The sequence below is a fragment of the Coffea arabica genome, chromosome 3c, assembly GCF_036785885.1.
Source record: "Coffea arabica cultivar ET-39 chromosome 3c, Coffea Arabica ET-39 HiFi, whole genome shotgun sequence".
Taxonomy (NCBI): Eukaryota; Viridiplantae; Streptophyta; class Magnoliopsida; order Gentianales; family Rubiaceae; genus Coffea; species Coffea arabica.
In genome coordinates this window covers 13604900-13622511 of record NC_092314.1, presented here as the reverse complement: position 1 = coordinate 13622511, position 17612 = coordinate 13604900, and the positions used below count along the sequence as shown (strand labels likewise).

The 17612-nt window shown below is 39.5% G+C and overlaps 2 protein-coding genes across 2 annotated transcripts; one reads left to right on the top strand and one right to left on the bottom strand.

Annotated features, from left to right (window-relative positions):
- The first annotated feature begins 5401 nt into the window (after positions 1 to 5401).
- On the top strand, positions 5402 to 6216 carry LOC113735629 (cytosolic sulfotransferase 5-like). Its single transcript, XM_072082972.1, has 2 exons — positions 5402 to 5615; positions 6014 to 6216. The coding sequence occupies exons 1-2, from the start codon at positions 5402 to 5404 to the stop codon at positions 6214 to 6216; spliced, it is 417 nt and encodes a 138-aa protein (XP_071939073.1).
- Positions 6217 to 13473: 7257 nt separating this feature from the next.
- LOC140037831 (uncharacterized) lies at positions 13474 to 14563 on the bottom strand. The gene is made up of 2 exons (XM_072082971.1): positions 14560 to 14563; positions 13474 to 14213 (listed from the first exon to the last, which is right to left on the bottom strand). The coding sequence occupies exons 1-2, from the start codon at positions 14561 to 14563 to the stop codon at positions 13474 to 13476; spliced, it is 744 nt and encodes a 247-aa protein (XP_071939072.1).
- Between the last annotated feature and the right edge of the window lie 3049 nt (positions 14564 to 17612).

The following is a 17612-nucleotide window of genomic DNA, read 5'->3' as shown; positions in this document are numbered from 1 at the left end:
ATACTAGTAAGGTTTGGCTGTGCAACACAGCCAATGCCTATCTTGAAGTGTTTTAAGGGTAGCAAAATTTGAAGGAATGTTTTTGAATTGAGTGTCATGTGTAAATATATACGTAAAATATGTACATTACTAAAATGGAAAGAAATTGGATTATTAGCATTTAAACTTGTACAGATGAACTTACTTTGCCACTTAATATATTATACGATTTTTCTTGTCAATTTTATTTTAATTCATTAATAAATTATATTTAGCAGCATTTTAAAATATTCAGTACCATTTAAACTTGTATAAACCAACTGAAATTACTACCAAACATAATATGCACTTTTCCTATCAATTTTATTTTAATTCATTTATGAAGGCAATGAGACAAGAACAACAGTGCATGATCTATACACTGAACTTTTGAAATTTTGGTCTTGGACTTGCATGTTACAGTTTGCTGATATTGATTGACATAAAAATCTATTATTACATCCTTTATCAGTTGAGTGAGGAATTATACTAACTTGTCTAATTGATTTTTTTCTTTGTTTTGATTGTCAAAATTTAGTTGATAATGAAATAGACATTCAATTAGCTTAGCTATCCATTAAAGAAATAAGCAAGCATCTTTAACATAAACAATCTAAAAATGTCACAAAAGCAGAAAAACAAATCTAAATAGACTAAATAGTTTCAAAGTTCATTGCTAAAGTTTACAATCATAAGTCACACAGTATATATAATTCAATAGTAAGTAGCTACTAGTAGTTTACTTGTGAAACTTGTAAATATCAAGTAATCTTAATCAACATTTTATCAAACATTAGGCAGGCTAGTTATGAGTAATGTGACTAACTTGAAGTAAAGTGATGGACAAAGCAAAAGTCTTGAATGTTGAAGGCAACGCTGCAAAATCAAAACACAAAACATGTAAAAGAAACTATATCTTACTACAATAAGACGTAAATGCATAGATATGGTGAAAAAAAAGCTAAGAAAAATTGTATTACCAAATGATGAGAAAGCAAGAACGTTTTCTTTTTGCTATGCGAGAACGAAAAGCAAATAAAACAGAATAACAGTTGGTAATGTATGTAGTAGTGTGCACTGTACTATTCAAGATTTGTTTGTTGATAATAATTTCATCTAAAAAGATAATCTATGAAAGCTGAACTAGTGTAGTACTTTGTATTTCAATCTAATGGTTATGAAAAGATGAAGTGCAATTGATAATTTATCAAAAGGTTGGCATTTTTGTGAAGGACAACCTAACTCTAAGGAACAAAGTAATTGCCTCATTTGATTAGGTAATTGTCAAAAAGTGGAGTGTGAAGAATGTTTGCATTGTTTGACTTATTACAAGCAAACGAGAGGAAAAACAGGAGAGTCAAATAATCTGTAAGCTGCCTTGTTGAATAATCTAATAATGCAATGGCTTAGAAAAATGTTTTTCGCTCCAAATTAGATAGAATTTATAATAAATAAGATTTATTGAATAATCTAATAATCTGATGGCAAAAAAAATAGTGACAAAAATATATGCAAATCTAACGGCTACCATTAAAACAAAAAAAAGAGAGAGAAGTGCATTTTAATGAAATATAATAAAGATATATATATATTTGTTATTTAGACGTTAACGCATTCCTTTGATTAACATAGGAAAAGAATTTATGGTAATAAAAAGCAAATATTAACGTATAAATCAATTAAAATAAAATTGATCACAAAAATATATAATATCTTAAGTGGCAATGTCAGTTCATTTCTATAACGTTAAATGCTAATAGAAATACAAAAAAACATAAAGTCAAAAGTTATCAAATATTTTAGAAAAATTCCTCATTTTCATTATATTATACATTTAAAAAATGTCAAATTGCTTGAACAACCAATGGAACTTAAATTATTTTTAGCAAAAAATGAGTTAAAACAGCGTGATTAAAAAATTAAAACTTATTTATTTGAAAGCATCACGCAGTCAAACATTAACAATTTGCTTTTATATGCTTATGAGAAGCTCTGGGTGCTACTTGTACCTTATATGTATAAAAATAAAATAAATAAACATGTTTCTTCTCACCAAAAATCTACATTAACCTCTCGGAAAACATCTCAAAAGCACATTAAAGATCCAAAAATACCCCAATCATGCTCTCGCCTTTCACCATCATCCTATCACATCTCCCTTTGGTACCCCATGTGAAGTTAATTTTTTTTTTTTGGCCAAAAACGATATATCTATTCCTACACTATACTGCGGGGCCGGGGAGGGAGGGTGACCCAACAGAGCCAAGAAGGAAATTTGGAGGAACTGAACTACCATCAGGTCAAGAGATTCGATCCCTTGATCTACATTCAAATAGAATTTTAAAAATCTCTTGATGATCAACTGTTGTAGTTGATTACCCCATGTGAAGTCGTATTCCGTTTCAGAAATGCTACCACACAGCCAGGGGCGGAGGGAAGGGGGGGCCAGGCCCCCCCTCCAATTGTTAAAAAAAAAATTTCTAAGTAAAACAATTTTTATTATATTATTTTGCCCCCCCAAATATTGATAAAAATTTTCACTTTGCCCCCCTCCAATTGTTATAAAAAAATTTCTAAGTAAAAAAAATTTTTCTTATATTGTTTTGCCCCCCCAAAATATTGATAAAAAATTTCACTTTGCCCCCTCCTAAGGACCCAAATAATAATGTTTGAAAGTTATTTGGACTTTATCCAAATAACAGAGACTCGCTCCCCTAATTGCAATTCCTAGCTCCGCCACTACACAGCGGGACGTGAGAGAAATAATTCACAAATTTTACAACAACCGCGTGTCTGCGACTCCTTCTACAAAAGATCTTTTTAATGTCACGAGTCAGCAGGGCCAGTAGCTGTACATTAGACTATTGGAGTATCAACACACGGAGCATTTTTTTTTTCCTTTTTTGTTCCATTTTCAGTTGTTTCGTATTTATTTTGAGTGTGGAGTTGTTTAATAATTAATTAATTCATAATCATTGGGCCCGTCAGTAATCGAGAAAGGACTCTTTGAGTCTTTTAAGTGCGGTGTTGTTTAATAATTAATTAATAAATAATCATTGGGACTGATCAATAGTCAAAATGAACTCTTATAGCTAGTTTGTGAGTTGAGGATAGAAAAGAAAAGAAGAGAAATGATAAGTTATGTGAGAAAAGAAAGGATAAAAAAAAAATTTGTAAGCTTCCATCAGTTTTCCTTCGCTTTCCGCCCGTTTTGGTCAGCAAATTTTTGCACTGTAGCAGCACTTGGCTTCTCTTCAAGATCCGTTCGTTTCTTTTTTTTTCCGTCTCACTAAAATCTCCCAAACGTGAAAAGTTCACCTTTCCCTTCCTTTTTTTTCTATTCCTTTGAAATCTGAACTCCCAAACTAGCTATTAGTGTTTTTGCTCACCATCAGGTTTACGGTTCGAAACCTGTACCACCAATTGAGGGTGGGAAGAATGGGAGGTGTGGACATCTTAGCCTGTCTGGGCTTGGTCAATCCCATCCATGCCCTTTCTACAAGAGATACCTCGTCTTGGACATTCTCAGTCGAATTGATTAGCGAAATCACTTTGAAGAGAAGTTTCACCTCGTCACCTCCTCTGCCCAAGACAACCGACATCTCAGTTGTCTGGGTGACTTGTGATTGATGGAGTGATGTGACTGCTAGTCACCATACTGCTCAGATCTATAACTGGCACCGCCGCCTTAAGTGACCTCATGATGGCTAACAGTGGGTAGATCTCATCATTCTATCCATAGATTCATCTATTATAAATACCCATCTACCACTTCCAAATGAGATATGGAATCTAATCCGTACATTCAACTTCCGAACTACCTCTGACTTCAGCATCGGAATGAGACTAGGGGACAGAGCCCCGGTCACTTAAAATTTTACAGGTGATATCGTTTTTTGGTGTGACCTTGACTCGTTCACCAAGAATTCACCTCTTCCGAGGAAGAGTAGGAGGGTAAAAGGTTAAAAAACACGGATTTCCTTGATGTCTGTAGACGATCTGCTCTATTTTGTGGTTCAATCATTCCATTGATTTGAAGCACCACGAGCTCAAAATACGTTGTTGTGCACTAGGAAAGTTGGCGAGTCTGCGATGTAGATTTTAGAATTAGCTCAGTATACGTTGTCGTGCACTAACAAAGTTGGCGAGTTTGTGATGTAGATTTTGGAGTTAGGTAGGGGTAGAGTTAGAAACTTAATTCAGTGGGGCAAATTTAGGGTGATAATTAACACAACTTTTCCTCAATCCTAAATTAATAGTAAATCATCAAAATTAACCTTCACCTAATTTTTTTTGAATGATCTTTTCCATGATCATTATCATCAACTTCAACATTAAATCGTTCTTCAATCATAATCTTCCTTTTGTAATATCTCTTCGTAATTGGTTAAAATTAAACATCGAACTAGATATTAATTCACAAACGAACTATGAAAAAATATATATAATTTCATCACATAAACCATCAAATGCAAGCGCGAACTACAAATTATAAATGATTTAAAAATTTCTTCCCAAAAACTACCCTATAAAACTATAACCTAACCATATGTTTGTGAATAAAAATCAGCAATTTACAAAATTTTATTGAAGATATAACCAAGTAAATTTCTAAATAGTAGAAAGAATTCTTGCTTGGAGATTTGGAGTGCTAATTGGGAAACAATAATAATATTCTTACTAATCAATCCTTTTTTGGGTTTCTCCATTTCTTCTCTAAAATCTCAACAAAGGTTTATTTCCTCAAATAGCTATAAAGTATTTTGTCACTTCTAATCTCGCGAGTCCCTAATAAGTTTTCTCTATCTTTAATGGTAAAATAATAAATAATAAAGTTGTGTCTTGATTGGTTTTAATCCAAGTGTAAAAGGTAAAACTAATTATCTTTTTATTGACAAGTGTGTTGATTTAGTAAGGAAAAATTGGCAAAAAAATAACATTAAAAAAATATTGGTTCAAGTGCATTGGTATGTCATTGGTGAATTTTTTACTTGTAAGTTAAGTTAATTAAGAAGGATTAATTTGTATAATAGCTGGATAAGAAATTAAAAGACCATAATGCACACACTCATCTATATATATATATATATATATATATATATACATATATTGTGTGAGACATGCCCACAAGTTTATAATCCAGTTTATGAATACATCTTTAGAGATCAAGGTCTAACCATTCAAAGACTATTAACTGTTGGTAATGAGATAATAAACTTTAAATACGGGGATAAACTTATAAAATTATGCATATGCATTATAAAGTTCAGTGGGGTCAATAGCTCCTACTGCCCCTACACTATGTCTATAGAAGAACCGAGCGAGGGACTTGAGAGCTGAGCAACAATCAAGTATATTCAATAACAATCCTAAAGGCAACAATATGTCTACAACTCCATCCTCCTTCAAAGTTCCTTTCTCAGAAGATTCAGAAGTAGAGGAACTAATGCAAGACCAGTGCAAGAACCTGTATTCTACTCTCCCCAGAGAGAGATGGCAAGGTTCTTCTTATCTGTACAAGTACAATGGCTTTTGGTTTACTACTAACCAGTTGCCAGGGCTCGTTGAAGTCCAAAAGCACTTCCAGGCTCGAGACAGTGATGTCCTGCTAATCACCACTCCCTAGTAGGGCACCACATGGCTGAAGGCCCTCGCATTCGCCTTGATGAACCGAAATATTCTCCCCATCAACCCAAGCCACCCTTTGCTCAACCAAAGTCCTTATGTTCTTGTGCCACAACTGGAATTTTATGCTCTCTCTCATAATAAACAGGACCCTGAATATTCTTTCTGACAATATTTCCAAGATTCAAGAAGACTGCTTGGAACCCACTGCCCGCTTGCGCTACTGCCTGAGTCAGTGATGAATTCGGGTTGCAAGATTGTCTATATATACAGAAACATTAAGGATGTTATTGTCCCGTATCGGCACTTCACTAATAAGCTGGGGAGTGCTGAGACTTCTTTTGAAGAATTTTTTGACTTGTTTTGTAAGGGAGTGAGCATGTCTGGTCGACTGTTTGGGATCATGTTTTAGATTACTGGAAAGCAAGCTTGGACAAGTCCCGAAAAGAACTTTTTCTGAAGTATGAACAAATGACACAGGAACCTGCATTTTACCTGAAACTTCTTGCCCAGTTCTTGGGTTGTCCAATTTCTCAGGAGGAAGAGACAGCAGGAGCGGTTGATGAGATTTAAGGGCTCTGTAGTTTTGATCACTTGAGAAATTTGGAGGTGAACAAGAGCGGGACCTGGTGGATTCTTAGGAAGCAGGTATTTTTTCGTAATGGTAAGGTTGGAGATTGGAAAAATTATCTTACAAGTGAGACGGCAGAACGGCTAGATCAGATCACTGCACAGAAATTCCATGGATCCGGATTGGATCTATAAGTCATATTTTGCTTTAGGAGCAAAACAAAGATTGAACGTACAATAAATTAAATAACCAATAAAAGGAATAAGAATTGGTTGCTGAAGAACGTCATCTTTGTTGGCAAAACAAACCTGCTCTAGAAGTTTCTATTTATTTATGTTTTACGTAGTTGTGTTATTTAGGAGTTTGTTTTTTATTTAACAATTTTTTGTATGAGTAATTTCTCATTTTAAAAGTCTTTGTAAGTTATAAATAGGGCATTGGTTGAGATAATTTTTTTTTAAAAATGTGTCAGTTGTGGTTTTCTTCCATTAGTTGAAATTTCAATAATAGTATGCATTATTTATTTTCTCCTCTCTCGCGTAAATATTTTAAGTGAGTATTTAATCCTTCAATCAATAACCTTACACGAGTTAAAAATTGAAGTGTTACAATTAGTGTCAATATTTATATTTCTTGAATTGTACACGTGAATGTGTCTTAAGGCACATGAAATGATAAAATAAGAAAGTAATGGATTGAAGATTATTTGAAAAATTTTAAAATTCAATGTAACAAATAAATAAAAATATTAGAAGAAAAAGTGTTTTGAAAACTCTACAAGTTTCTATTCCAAATAACTCTTATCGTAGCAAACCAGGTTAGAACATATATGCTCAATGTCTGCTCAGGCTCTGACTTGTTTCGGTTTAAAAAGTTAAAAATTCACAAATTCTGCAAAACTTGTTGAACCCAAAATACATAGCAAAATTAAACCCAAAATGAGAAGTAGTACTCCCTTACAAAACCTTTGATCGACACTTCCTAATTGAAGGCTTTCCATTGAATTTTTCTCTATTGATCCTTCCATTATCTATATCTAAAATTTTATAACTCCATAACATCATCTGATTGTGTCATTATTTTTCTTTTAATGTCTAAATCAACATACTAAAAAATGATACTCTTTTAAGAATATTTTGATGTTCAATTTATACAAAACTTTTAAATTGTAAAACATGAGTCAAAATTGTAACAAAATTGAAATGATTAATTACAGGGTAAAACTTAGTCAATTTGTTAGTGAAATTTTGTAAAATTGCTAACACAAAATTTTATATATATATCTAACACAAGGGATGAAATATATTATGAATGATGTTGATTTTCAAAAATAAATTTACAATTAATTTTATGAGAGTATGATGGAGAGAGATTCTCTCCGATACAATTGAGAGGAGCCTAGTTGTGAATAGTTATGTGTCACCAGTTACCCATCCACTATACATCCTGGCCATAGGTTGGCCAGAGGCCTTAGGCATGTTTCATTCTGTTGTTAGATATCGCCTAATCCCGGAATTTATGCTGCAACTAGGCTTGTCATTCGGGCCATCTGAATCACACTTTAACAACCTCATCCTTGAGTCATATAATTAGTACTACTTTCAGTTTTGGGTTGATAAATATGAAGTTTATACTTGGCTCACAAAATATTCGAGATGTGAACCTAATTCGGATTTAGTTTAAATTCACTTATTACTCTTTAAGTTTCTTAATATAATTACTATAACTATTATGTTCTAAAGCTAATTTAACATCCATAGGATCACAACATTAAAATTATATGTGAACCAATAACAATTCATTAAAAAATATATAAACCAAGAATTTTTCAACAATAATATATCCAATTGGTTCAAAGTACATAGAAAATAGTAATAAAACATAATCAATAATTAATACATCTTCAAAGGTCCTCAATTTGCTCATACTAAACTTTGTTTTGTTGAATATTTTGACATAATTTTGTATATTTAATATTTCTTATATATATTAATATATTTTGACACATAACTCATAAGTATAAAGCATTAGCATTATATATTTAGATATATAATTATATATATATATATATCAAAACATGAATATATTCTATATAATTATATATATATGTGCAAATTAAAGGGTCGGGCTTATATTGGGTTGGAGCTTAATAAGGCCCCAATTCAACTCATATTTAATTCAAACCTAATATTTAAGCCCAATATTAGCTCAAGTCAATAAAAGATTAGACTTAGGGATGGCATGGGGGCGGACACCCGCAGGGGTACAAATGGGGCGGGGAATGGGACGGGGTGGGGGCGGGGGCAAAATATTTACCCCCGCCTTCAAAACGGGGCGGGGGATGGAGCAACATACACCCGCCCCATCCCCCGCCCCGTCCCCCACCCCGTCCCTCGCATAAAAAAAATATATATATATATATATATATACACACACAAAAGTAACAAAACCCTAACTGTTCAAGGTATTTTTTGTTAGTGTTTGAGAATTCTTCCTCTCTCCTGTTAGTTCTCAAAATTGCTTGGACATACGAGGAGAGTTTTGCTTTTCGTATAGGCTTGCTTCTGATTTTTTTTGCTTCATGTACTAGGCTTTTGTGTGCATAAATTTTTGAGTTGTTCAATCCTTTTAGATAGCCCTGGATATAACTTATTATGGTGGGAGTTATCTTTAGCTAATTAGTTCAGGAGACCTGTGAATGCTATTACTTAATGGGAAAAGCTCTATGTTGTTGTAAACTATGTTGTGGCTTTGGATATGAATCTCTGGCATCTTATGTACTAATACTCGTTTTACGACAATTAAATGGTTTAATATTTTAGTATTATATAAAAAAAATATGGCCATGGATATATGTATAATGCTAAAATAACTCAAAATGATATATTTTGGTCAGGAGATGGGCTGGTAACTGAAAATTCAGATATACATAGAGGGGCAATCAAGTGCAACCTAATAAAAAATTCAGTGAATTATTGTAAATGAACATTTTATGATAAGTTGATTTCTTTTATCGCGGGGGACCGTGGGGAAAATGGGACGGGGGCGGGGCGGGGGGTGAGGGGCAAGGGGCGGGGAATGGGGAAAGGAACCCCCGCCCTATTGCCATCCCTAATTCAACTCATGGACTTTTTCTCGGACTAAACAAGCCAAACTTGAGTTGGTCTAACCTCATTGACAGTTCTAACTTCAACACACGCTTAATCTCTAAAACACACTCGGCTTGCACAATACACTACTAACATACGAGCAAATTTATGCTCCAACACATACCCAACTTGCGCAATACACTACCAACATACGAGTAGGAGAGGCGTTAGGTCCAGTCCCAAGAAATTGATGAAAGGTTTGTGACTCGGTCATCAAATTGAACTACGTCTACGAGTGGAGGAGAAGCAGAATTTCACTATATAAAAGAGCTGGGTACAAAAACTTTAAAACTCAATAGAGCCCAAAATATTTTACTACAAAATGTTTAATGATCCAAAAGCCTAAATAACCCACTAAAAACTCCCTTGATTTGGTGAACTTCTCACCAAAGACGCGCTCCATTTATAACCAACAAAGAGGAAAACTCCTTAGTAAAACAACTAATGTGGGACAAAACCACACATAACAAGTGGACAATATATACTAATTGGAGTTAATTAGTAATTGTAGAGTTCAGGTCAAAGTGTCTAAAAGAAAAGTTTGAGGTACAATATAGAGTAATTGATACTGTCGAGGTGTATTGAGGCCAAAACAAATTTTGATGGTGGAAACTGCGAATGCTTGAAACCAAAATTTGGAAATAATTTGTTCTATATATAGTGTACAAAAGTCCCTCAAGGAACATGAGAGAATTCGATTAGCAAGTAGCCTCCTTTCCTTGGTTCCTTTTGCCAAAAACGTTTCTTGTCTGCAGCAGACTAGACCATGAGCTCAAGTAAAACGCCCAGACCGTTATTATTAGTGTTGTATCCTGGAGTGTACTATGGAGCTTCTTTTCATTGTTGTTCGTTTTGAAGCGTGGACTTGTTTAGGTACTATATGGATTTTGTTGATGTTTTTTTTTTCAAATAAATACTAACTTTTATTAGAACCAAAAGAGATTACATGACAGAAAGACCAAACAGTGGCAAGAAAGATAAAGCAGTTGCTCCTGTTCAACATCTTCCCGCACGGATACGGGGAACTCCATGGCAATCCAATCGTGCCTCCCCTCTGGCTTTGAATGGAAGGGCCGTGAGTGACTCAAACAACCGATGCTCTCCCAATTGTAGGGAAGCTAATGCATCCGCCACCGCATTGGCTTCTCGAAATACATGAAGGAGGGAAGCCTCCAGGTGTCCAATGTGGTGTCTAATCTCTCGCAAAACAGTGCACAGTGGCCACTTCGACAAGGCTTCCGAACCCACGAGCTGCACTAGTACACTTGAGTTCGATTCCACAATCACTGAGCTAACACCTCGCTCCATGCACAATTGGAGACCGAACAGAAGGGATCGGGCTTCCGCTGCTAGCACATCCAAGTCCCCAAACTCCTTATAGTACGCCCAGACCACCCTCCCCCAGTGGTCGCGCAAGACCCCTCCACCAGTCGCCTCACCATTGATTACACTAGCATCAAAGTTGAGCTTGAGCCAGCCCATCGGTGGCTTTTCCCAAGAGACCAGCATCGCCCCCATATCTCGCCTTGTGGGGTTGCAGAGACTCGCCCACGGGCAGTCCTGATCACCTGCAAAAGAGGGCCTCGCGAAAGCACAAGCCCAACCCATCTGTCCCAAAAACTTTTCTATCTGAGAGATCACCTGAGTTGGGGTAAAAATGCTTGCTTGAAACCTTGCCAAGTTCCTACTCTTCCAGATGAACCAGAGAACCAATAGGGGAACCAGAACCCGCACATGTACTGCCGAAACCTTGGAGTGAGAGAGAAACCAGTGCGACAACATCGAAGCTACACTACTCGAGTTAGCCGGAAATAATCCGAAGGTCTTGAGAAAATGCTCCCGTACTGCTTTTGCCACCGTGCCATGCAGGAAAATGTGAGAAACTGTCTCCTGCGACTGCAGGCAGCAATTACACCGAGAGACTAACGTTACTCCCTTGCCCTGCAGAATACAATCAAGAGGGAGCCACCGCCGCAGCAATCGCCATGCGAAGAAGGAAACTTTCAGCGGCACCACTGGACCCCACACATAGTGGTCAACCAGAGAGATACTACGCTTAGGCTGAATTGCCTCCAATGCCGAGGACACGGAGAAATTCCCGTTAGGCGACAGAACCCAAACCATCACGTCATCCTGCTCCAGGGAAAAATGGATGGTAGTGATCCGTTGAACCACGGCTTCTGGTACCCACTCCCTCAACCTCGGAACGTTCCACCCTTGAAATGTAAAAAACTCACCCACTAGGAAATGGGGAGGATCCGACACACCCAGTTCCTGTGCCAGAGGGAGGTCGCCACACCAGGCATCATACCAGAAATCGACGAATCCCTTCCCTAAGCACCATCGTATCTGTGACTCCGCAAACTCCCGAACAGCTAGCAGGCGCCTCCACGAAGCCGGGGGCCGATCCACCGCCGTGATCGAAGGGTGCATGCCCTTGATATACTTTTTATGAATAAAATCTGCCCATAGTGAGTCGTTCTTACGTAGTTGCCACCAGAACTTGCAAGCAAAGGCCCTAGCAGAGTCCTGAAAGGAGCGAACTCCTAAACCACCTTCCTGCACCGGGAAACACAACTTTTCTCACGCCGCCCAATGCACCCTCCGCGACTCTACATTTGAATCCCATAGAAAGGAGTTGCAAATCCTGCCCATAGCCACCAAGACGGATTTTGGGGGACAAAGCGCTTGTAATAAAAATAGGGGAAGCGAGCTAAGCATGTGCCTGAGGAGGATAACCTTATCCCCCATACTCAGAAGTTTCGAGCTCCAATGGAAGAGACGTGTACGTAGGTTTGCTAGGAGGGGGTCGAAGATTACCACCCCCATTCTCCCACGGGCAAGGGGCACCCCTAGATATTTCAATGGGAAGCATTGCTTGTGAAACCCCAATGTCGAACCCACAAGACTGTCTAGATCTGCAGGGAGGCTAGAGGATGAGAGGAAGGCGCTCTTCCCGATGTTTACCTTTTATCCGGAGTGCTGCTGGTAAAGTAGGAGAAAGTCACGTAGTGCCAGCAAGCAAGTTTCCGAGCACCGAGTGAATATAATCATATCGTTAGCAAAAGCAAGGTAAGGTACTCTGCCCCTGGCCGAAACATAGCCCATGTCCGCTTGGTTATGGCAAAGCATTTGAAGACCCCGACCAAGAAATTCAGCGACAACCAAGAAAAGGGCAGGCGACAGCGGATCTCCCTGACGCACTCCCCTGCTAGACTTCAAGAAACCCGATGATTGGCCGTTGACCAATACAGAAAACCACGAGGTAGATAACGTCCTAAAGAGGAGATCTACTGCGAATTCCGACAAGCCATAGCTACGAAGCATGAAAAGAAGGAAAGACCACTTAACTCTGTCATACGCTTTTTCCATGTCGAGCTTGATAATCAGATTCGGATATGTGAGTCGTCTATCCAAATCCAGCAGCAGTTCTTGCGCCAGTAGAATATTATCCATGATCCCCCTCCCAGGTACGAAGCCTGTTTGCCAAGGGGAAATTAGTCTTGGCAGCAAGTGCCCCAAACGATTGGCCAGTATTTTTGAAATGATCTTTGAGCTCATATTGTAAGGGCTGATAGGTCTAAAATTCTTCCACTGGAAAGCCCCCTCCACTTTTGGAATCAATACTATCAATGCACTGGAAATCCCCCGAGGTTGTTCGACCCCCATAAAGAAGTCATGAACAGCTGCCAAGAGATCATCCTTGATTGTCTCCCAACAGTGTTGATAGAAACCTGCCTCGAACCCATCCGGCCCCGGGGCACTATTAGCATCCATAGAGAAGACCACCGAGCGAAGCTTGTCCATCCCGAGCAGTTCCCGAAGTTTTGCATCCTCCTCCGTGGTGATCCTCGGTAGTTCAAAAGGCAGCGTGGGAGGTGAAACAAATCCAGTCGACTGAAACAACTCCGAAAAAAACCTCACCGCGGAGTCCTGTATATCGGCAGCATCGTGGAGCCAGCTCAAAGCATCGTCTTTCATGCGAGAGATGAAGTTGGAGTTTCTACGTTGTTTGACCACCGAATGGAAAAAGGAGGTGTTAGCATCCCCCTCCCTGATCCAACGGACAGCCGCCTTTTGACGCCAGAACTCATATTCCATAGAGAGCTCTCACAGATACACGGCTTGTGCCTCACGTAGACGGATTCGAGCGGGTTCATCGCCGTGGGAGTCGAACTCCTCCTCCTTTAGTTTGTAAATGTCCGCTGCTCTCTGTACCCGATCAAAAATATTCCCAAACACCTCCGTACTCCATCTTCGTAGCTTAGCCCGCAGTGAATGTAGCTTGGAATGAAATAGTGCCATCCCTACCCCTGATCCTGACGCTCGCCAGTCCGCCGAGACAGTCTCCAAGAAGGAAGGGTGACAACGCCACATGTTGAGAAACCGGAAGGAAGAAGGAACCACAGACCCCACCCTGGCATTGATTAAGAAAGGCGAGTGGTCTGACCGTCCACGAAGGAGATGGGACACATTGGTAAATGTATAAGCCACTGCCCATAGGCAGTTCACCAGGGCCCTGTCCAGGCGCTGCCAGAGAGTACCATTCGTCCAAGTAAACGGGCTATCGTCAAAGTCAACAGAGGAGAGACCGCAAGTGTACATAACAGTATTAAATTCATCCATGTTAGTGGCATTAACTGGCAATCCCCCTTTGCGCTTGTCCGCAGACGAAACCACATTGAAATCCCCGGCTACGATCCACGGCTCACCCCTGCCCGCATCGAATGCCTCGAGGGCCTGCCATAAGGGGCGTCGGCCTACTCTAGTGCATTTGGCATAGACCGCGGAGACATTAACAACGGCGCCCGACTGAAAGGAAAGCCTCGCATGGACTACTTGACCCTCCCCTTCCAAGAAAGAGAGCTTAAAGTCCCTACTCCAAAGAAATCATGCCTTGCCGTTTAAGAAAGAGGCCCCGTGATCGAGCTTAAGGCATCTTCGTACCACCTCTAGTTGCCTTAAGTCAGACATGGGTTCTAACAGAATAATCAGAGAAATTCTATGATCCAAGTAAAGCTTGTGCAGATACTTTATAGAGTCAGGGTGAGAGGCACCCCGAATATTCCACACGATGAAACTAATTGGATTTAGCATGAGATCTCAGAAGGTACTTAGCCTGCGACGACGGAGCCACATGGTTGCATCTGCCCTTGGGTCTCCCCATCATCCTTTTGATTTCAGCATTATGCTTACCCATCCCTAGCTGGTCAGAGGTCGGCAAATCTTCACCCTCCACTGGAACACATTGCCCCTCCTAACACTCTCGAGCCAACTCCGCATGGAACTGACGCAACTCCTCAAGAGTCGCACTCAATTCCTCTAGGTTCCCCTAAGACAGCCTGCGTCCCCAAGAAGCTTTCTTTGCCCGACGCGGAGAGGAGAAGGACGTGGAGGTCCGAACAAAGCAGGCCCCTGGCAGCACCTCCTCAAAGCTCTCCGCCAGATCTTGGAGAGCCTCAAAACGATTACCTACGGAGAGCTCCCTTGCCTCCACCTCCTCGGGAGGAGCCTGATGGGTCGTTGAACTGTGAGTAGGAGGCACAACCAGCAAACGCCCCTCACCCACCGCTACTTCCAGATCATCCGTCCGTGAGCCAAGATGCACTCCCAAATGCGTTGTGGAATTATGGCCACCCTTGTTTGCATGAGGAGCCCGCTCCTCCATTTGGGCTTGTGCCACAATGTCCAGAGGCAGCGACACCTCGGGGGAAGGCACAACCGTTATGGGCTCCTGGACATTGCGCTCCTCAAAAGCCATATGCCCTTCGGATTGCCTGAGTTGCTGATGGAGCGCATCAGCCCCAGTCAAGATTTTTGGGACATACTCCTTGCGGCTCGCGGATGGAGCCGCGACGGGCGCAAACTTGGGTGGACGAAGCGAAGGATGCTTTCTGAAGCACTCCTCGTCCGCATGGCCGAACCTGTTGCAAAAGGTGCAGAACGCAGGCCAGCCCTCAAACACTACTAGTTGCCAAAAACCGAACTCCTCATCCCCAATCCAGACACGCTTGATGGGAGGCTTGGAGACATCCATCTCGACGAGAATTCGAGCCACCGAAGGCCTTCGGAGGTCAGCCGTCGCCACATCGATGCACAACAAATGTCCCAACGTCTCGACCAGTTTGGACAGTTGCACCTTATGGAAGAAAGGGATGGGTAATTCAGGGAACGTGACCCACACAGGAGCAACCGCAATCTCCTTGTTTGCCTTGAAGTCCAATGACCACTTGGAGATTGTCATGGCCGACCCATGGACGTACCAGAAGCGCCTAACGAACAGGCGCGTATAGTCTTCCTGAAGCGACGGTCGGATAAGCACATGATTCTGATCAAGAAGACCTATTGAGCAGTCACCTTTCAAGCCTAGGGAGATGAAGAACTTGCGGATGAGATCCATTGATGGGCGGATGAAACCAAATCTGCCCACTAGTGCGTTATGGAATGGTTCCGCTAAGCGTAGCATGCCTTCCTGCGACATCCGCAAGGCTGGTTCCCCTCCAAAGGAGGAGACAGTACCAACCTCTGAATCGGCATCTGGTGTGGCAGAACCAGACGCCGCGACTGCCGCCGCAAAGCTCTTGGGAGCGTGGGAGGTGGCGCCGTCCAGAGCAACGGCCATCTGCGGGCAGCCTGGCGGTGAAGCCGCCATGGCCGACAGAGTCCCCTAGCAGCCTCTACGGAGATCTCAAACCCTACTCGCCTAGAGCTTTCCTCAAACCTAAGGCCTGCTTAATATGTTTGTTGATGTTAGTAGACCGGGAATGGGGCAAGAACAACTATTAGTAAAACCATTTTTGAACGATATAAAAATGGTTCAACAAGTTATAACTCATTATTAACTGTTTGTACGCTTTCATAATAGAGATGTTATAATAATTTATTGTTCATATGGATCATATATACTAGTTATGTTAGAATTATGTAACATTATTTGAACCTTACATTTCGAATTTTTGCTATGCTAGCAAAATTCTATTGCCACTAAACCGCCTATGCCCTTGCTCTAGGAAACCTAGTCTGAATTTGTGGCTCAAACATTCAGCCAATGCAACTTTGCTTCTCGTGAATTCAATTGAACCACCATGGCCTCAATATTATTGTTGTCGTGTTTCATGAGGAATGAACTAATTAAATCACAACCGGGGTAGCTATTGCTTTTTTACTTTTAAAATTGAGTAAAAACATTTTCTCACATAAAAAGGGGAAAAATTGCATTCGAGAAAAAGGTTTTGTACTTTAGTGGTTAATTTCTTAACGGTTTCATACCATTGAATGTTTAGTTAATTAAAAGTGTAATTTCATTTCAGTGTATTATAAAAGTGTAAGATTTGTAACCACTTAAAATGGGAAATAAACACAATTGCGGAGGCCCAAATCTAGCAGCCTCTTCTCCTTTTAGCAAGTGGTGATTAGTTACCAGAATCGATGTTGAAAGAGTGGTATTCGTGGTTCACTGCTAACCCCTGAGAGCAACTTGTATATGTTTTCCTAATTTAGCAAACAACATTGTAGACAAAGAAATTTTATTTAATCAAGATTAAATAAATTAAATTGATCTTGATTAAATTAAATTAAACCATAGAAGTTCATTATGTTTTGGACTGACAAATTAGGCCAATATTATATGGGCTATTAAATTAAACTAAATTAAATTTGTGACCCTCTTAAACTAAAATAGATTAATTGATTTATTAATTTACCATGGACTATTTGGGTCGGCCCACTATTTAAGCCCAATTAAATGGATTTCTTGAATTGCAAGTTATCCAAAATGCAGAAAGATTTGAAGGGTTTTCTTGAAGACATAACCTATATATTTTGGTTATAAATCGAGGTCATCTCTCAAATCAGGACACATTGAAATCCCTAAATTTTGAAAAAACTCTGTCAAATTCTCAAGAGCTTTTTCCCTCAAATGTAAATCATAATCAAGTTAAATAAATCCTCCTTCTATTCGTGTTAAAAACTTAAAAATTCAAGTATTTAACATCATAATCATATCATCCGTTTTCTACGCCTAAATCATAGGAAACACCTACTTGGTTGGAGAACAAGTCTTTCGACCCTTCAATTGAAGTCATTTGAAGGGAAGAATCAGGGGATTGATTTCTTTGATTTTAGAATTTTCAGAAATTGCAACTCTCTTATTATTTGATTTAATATATTTGATCTTTTCTGCAAATTTTCTTGTGTCTTATCTTAGGCAATGAAATTTGTGTTTACAAATTTTTAACATGACCGGTGGA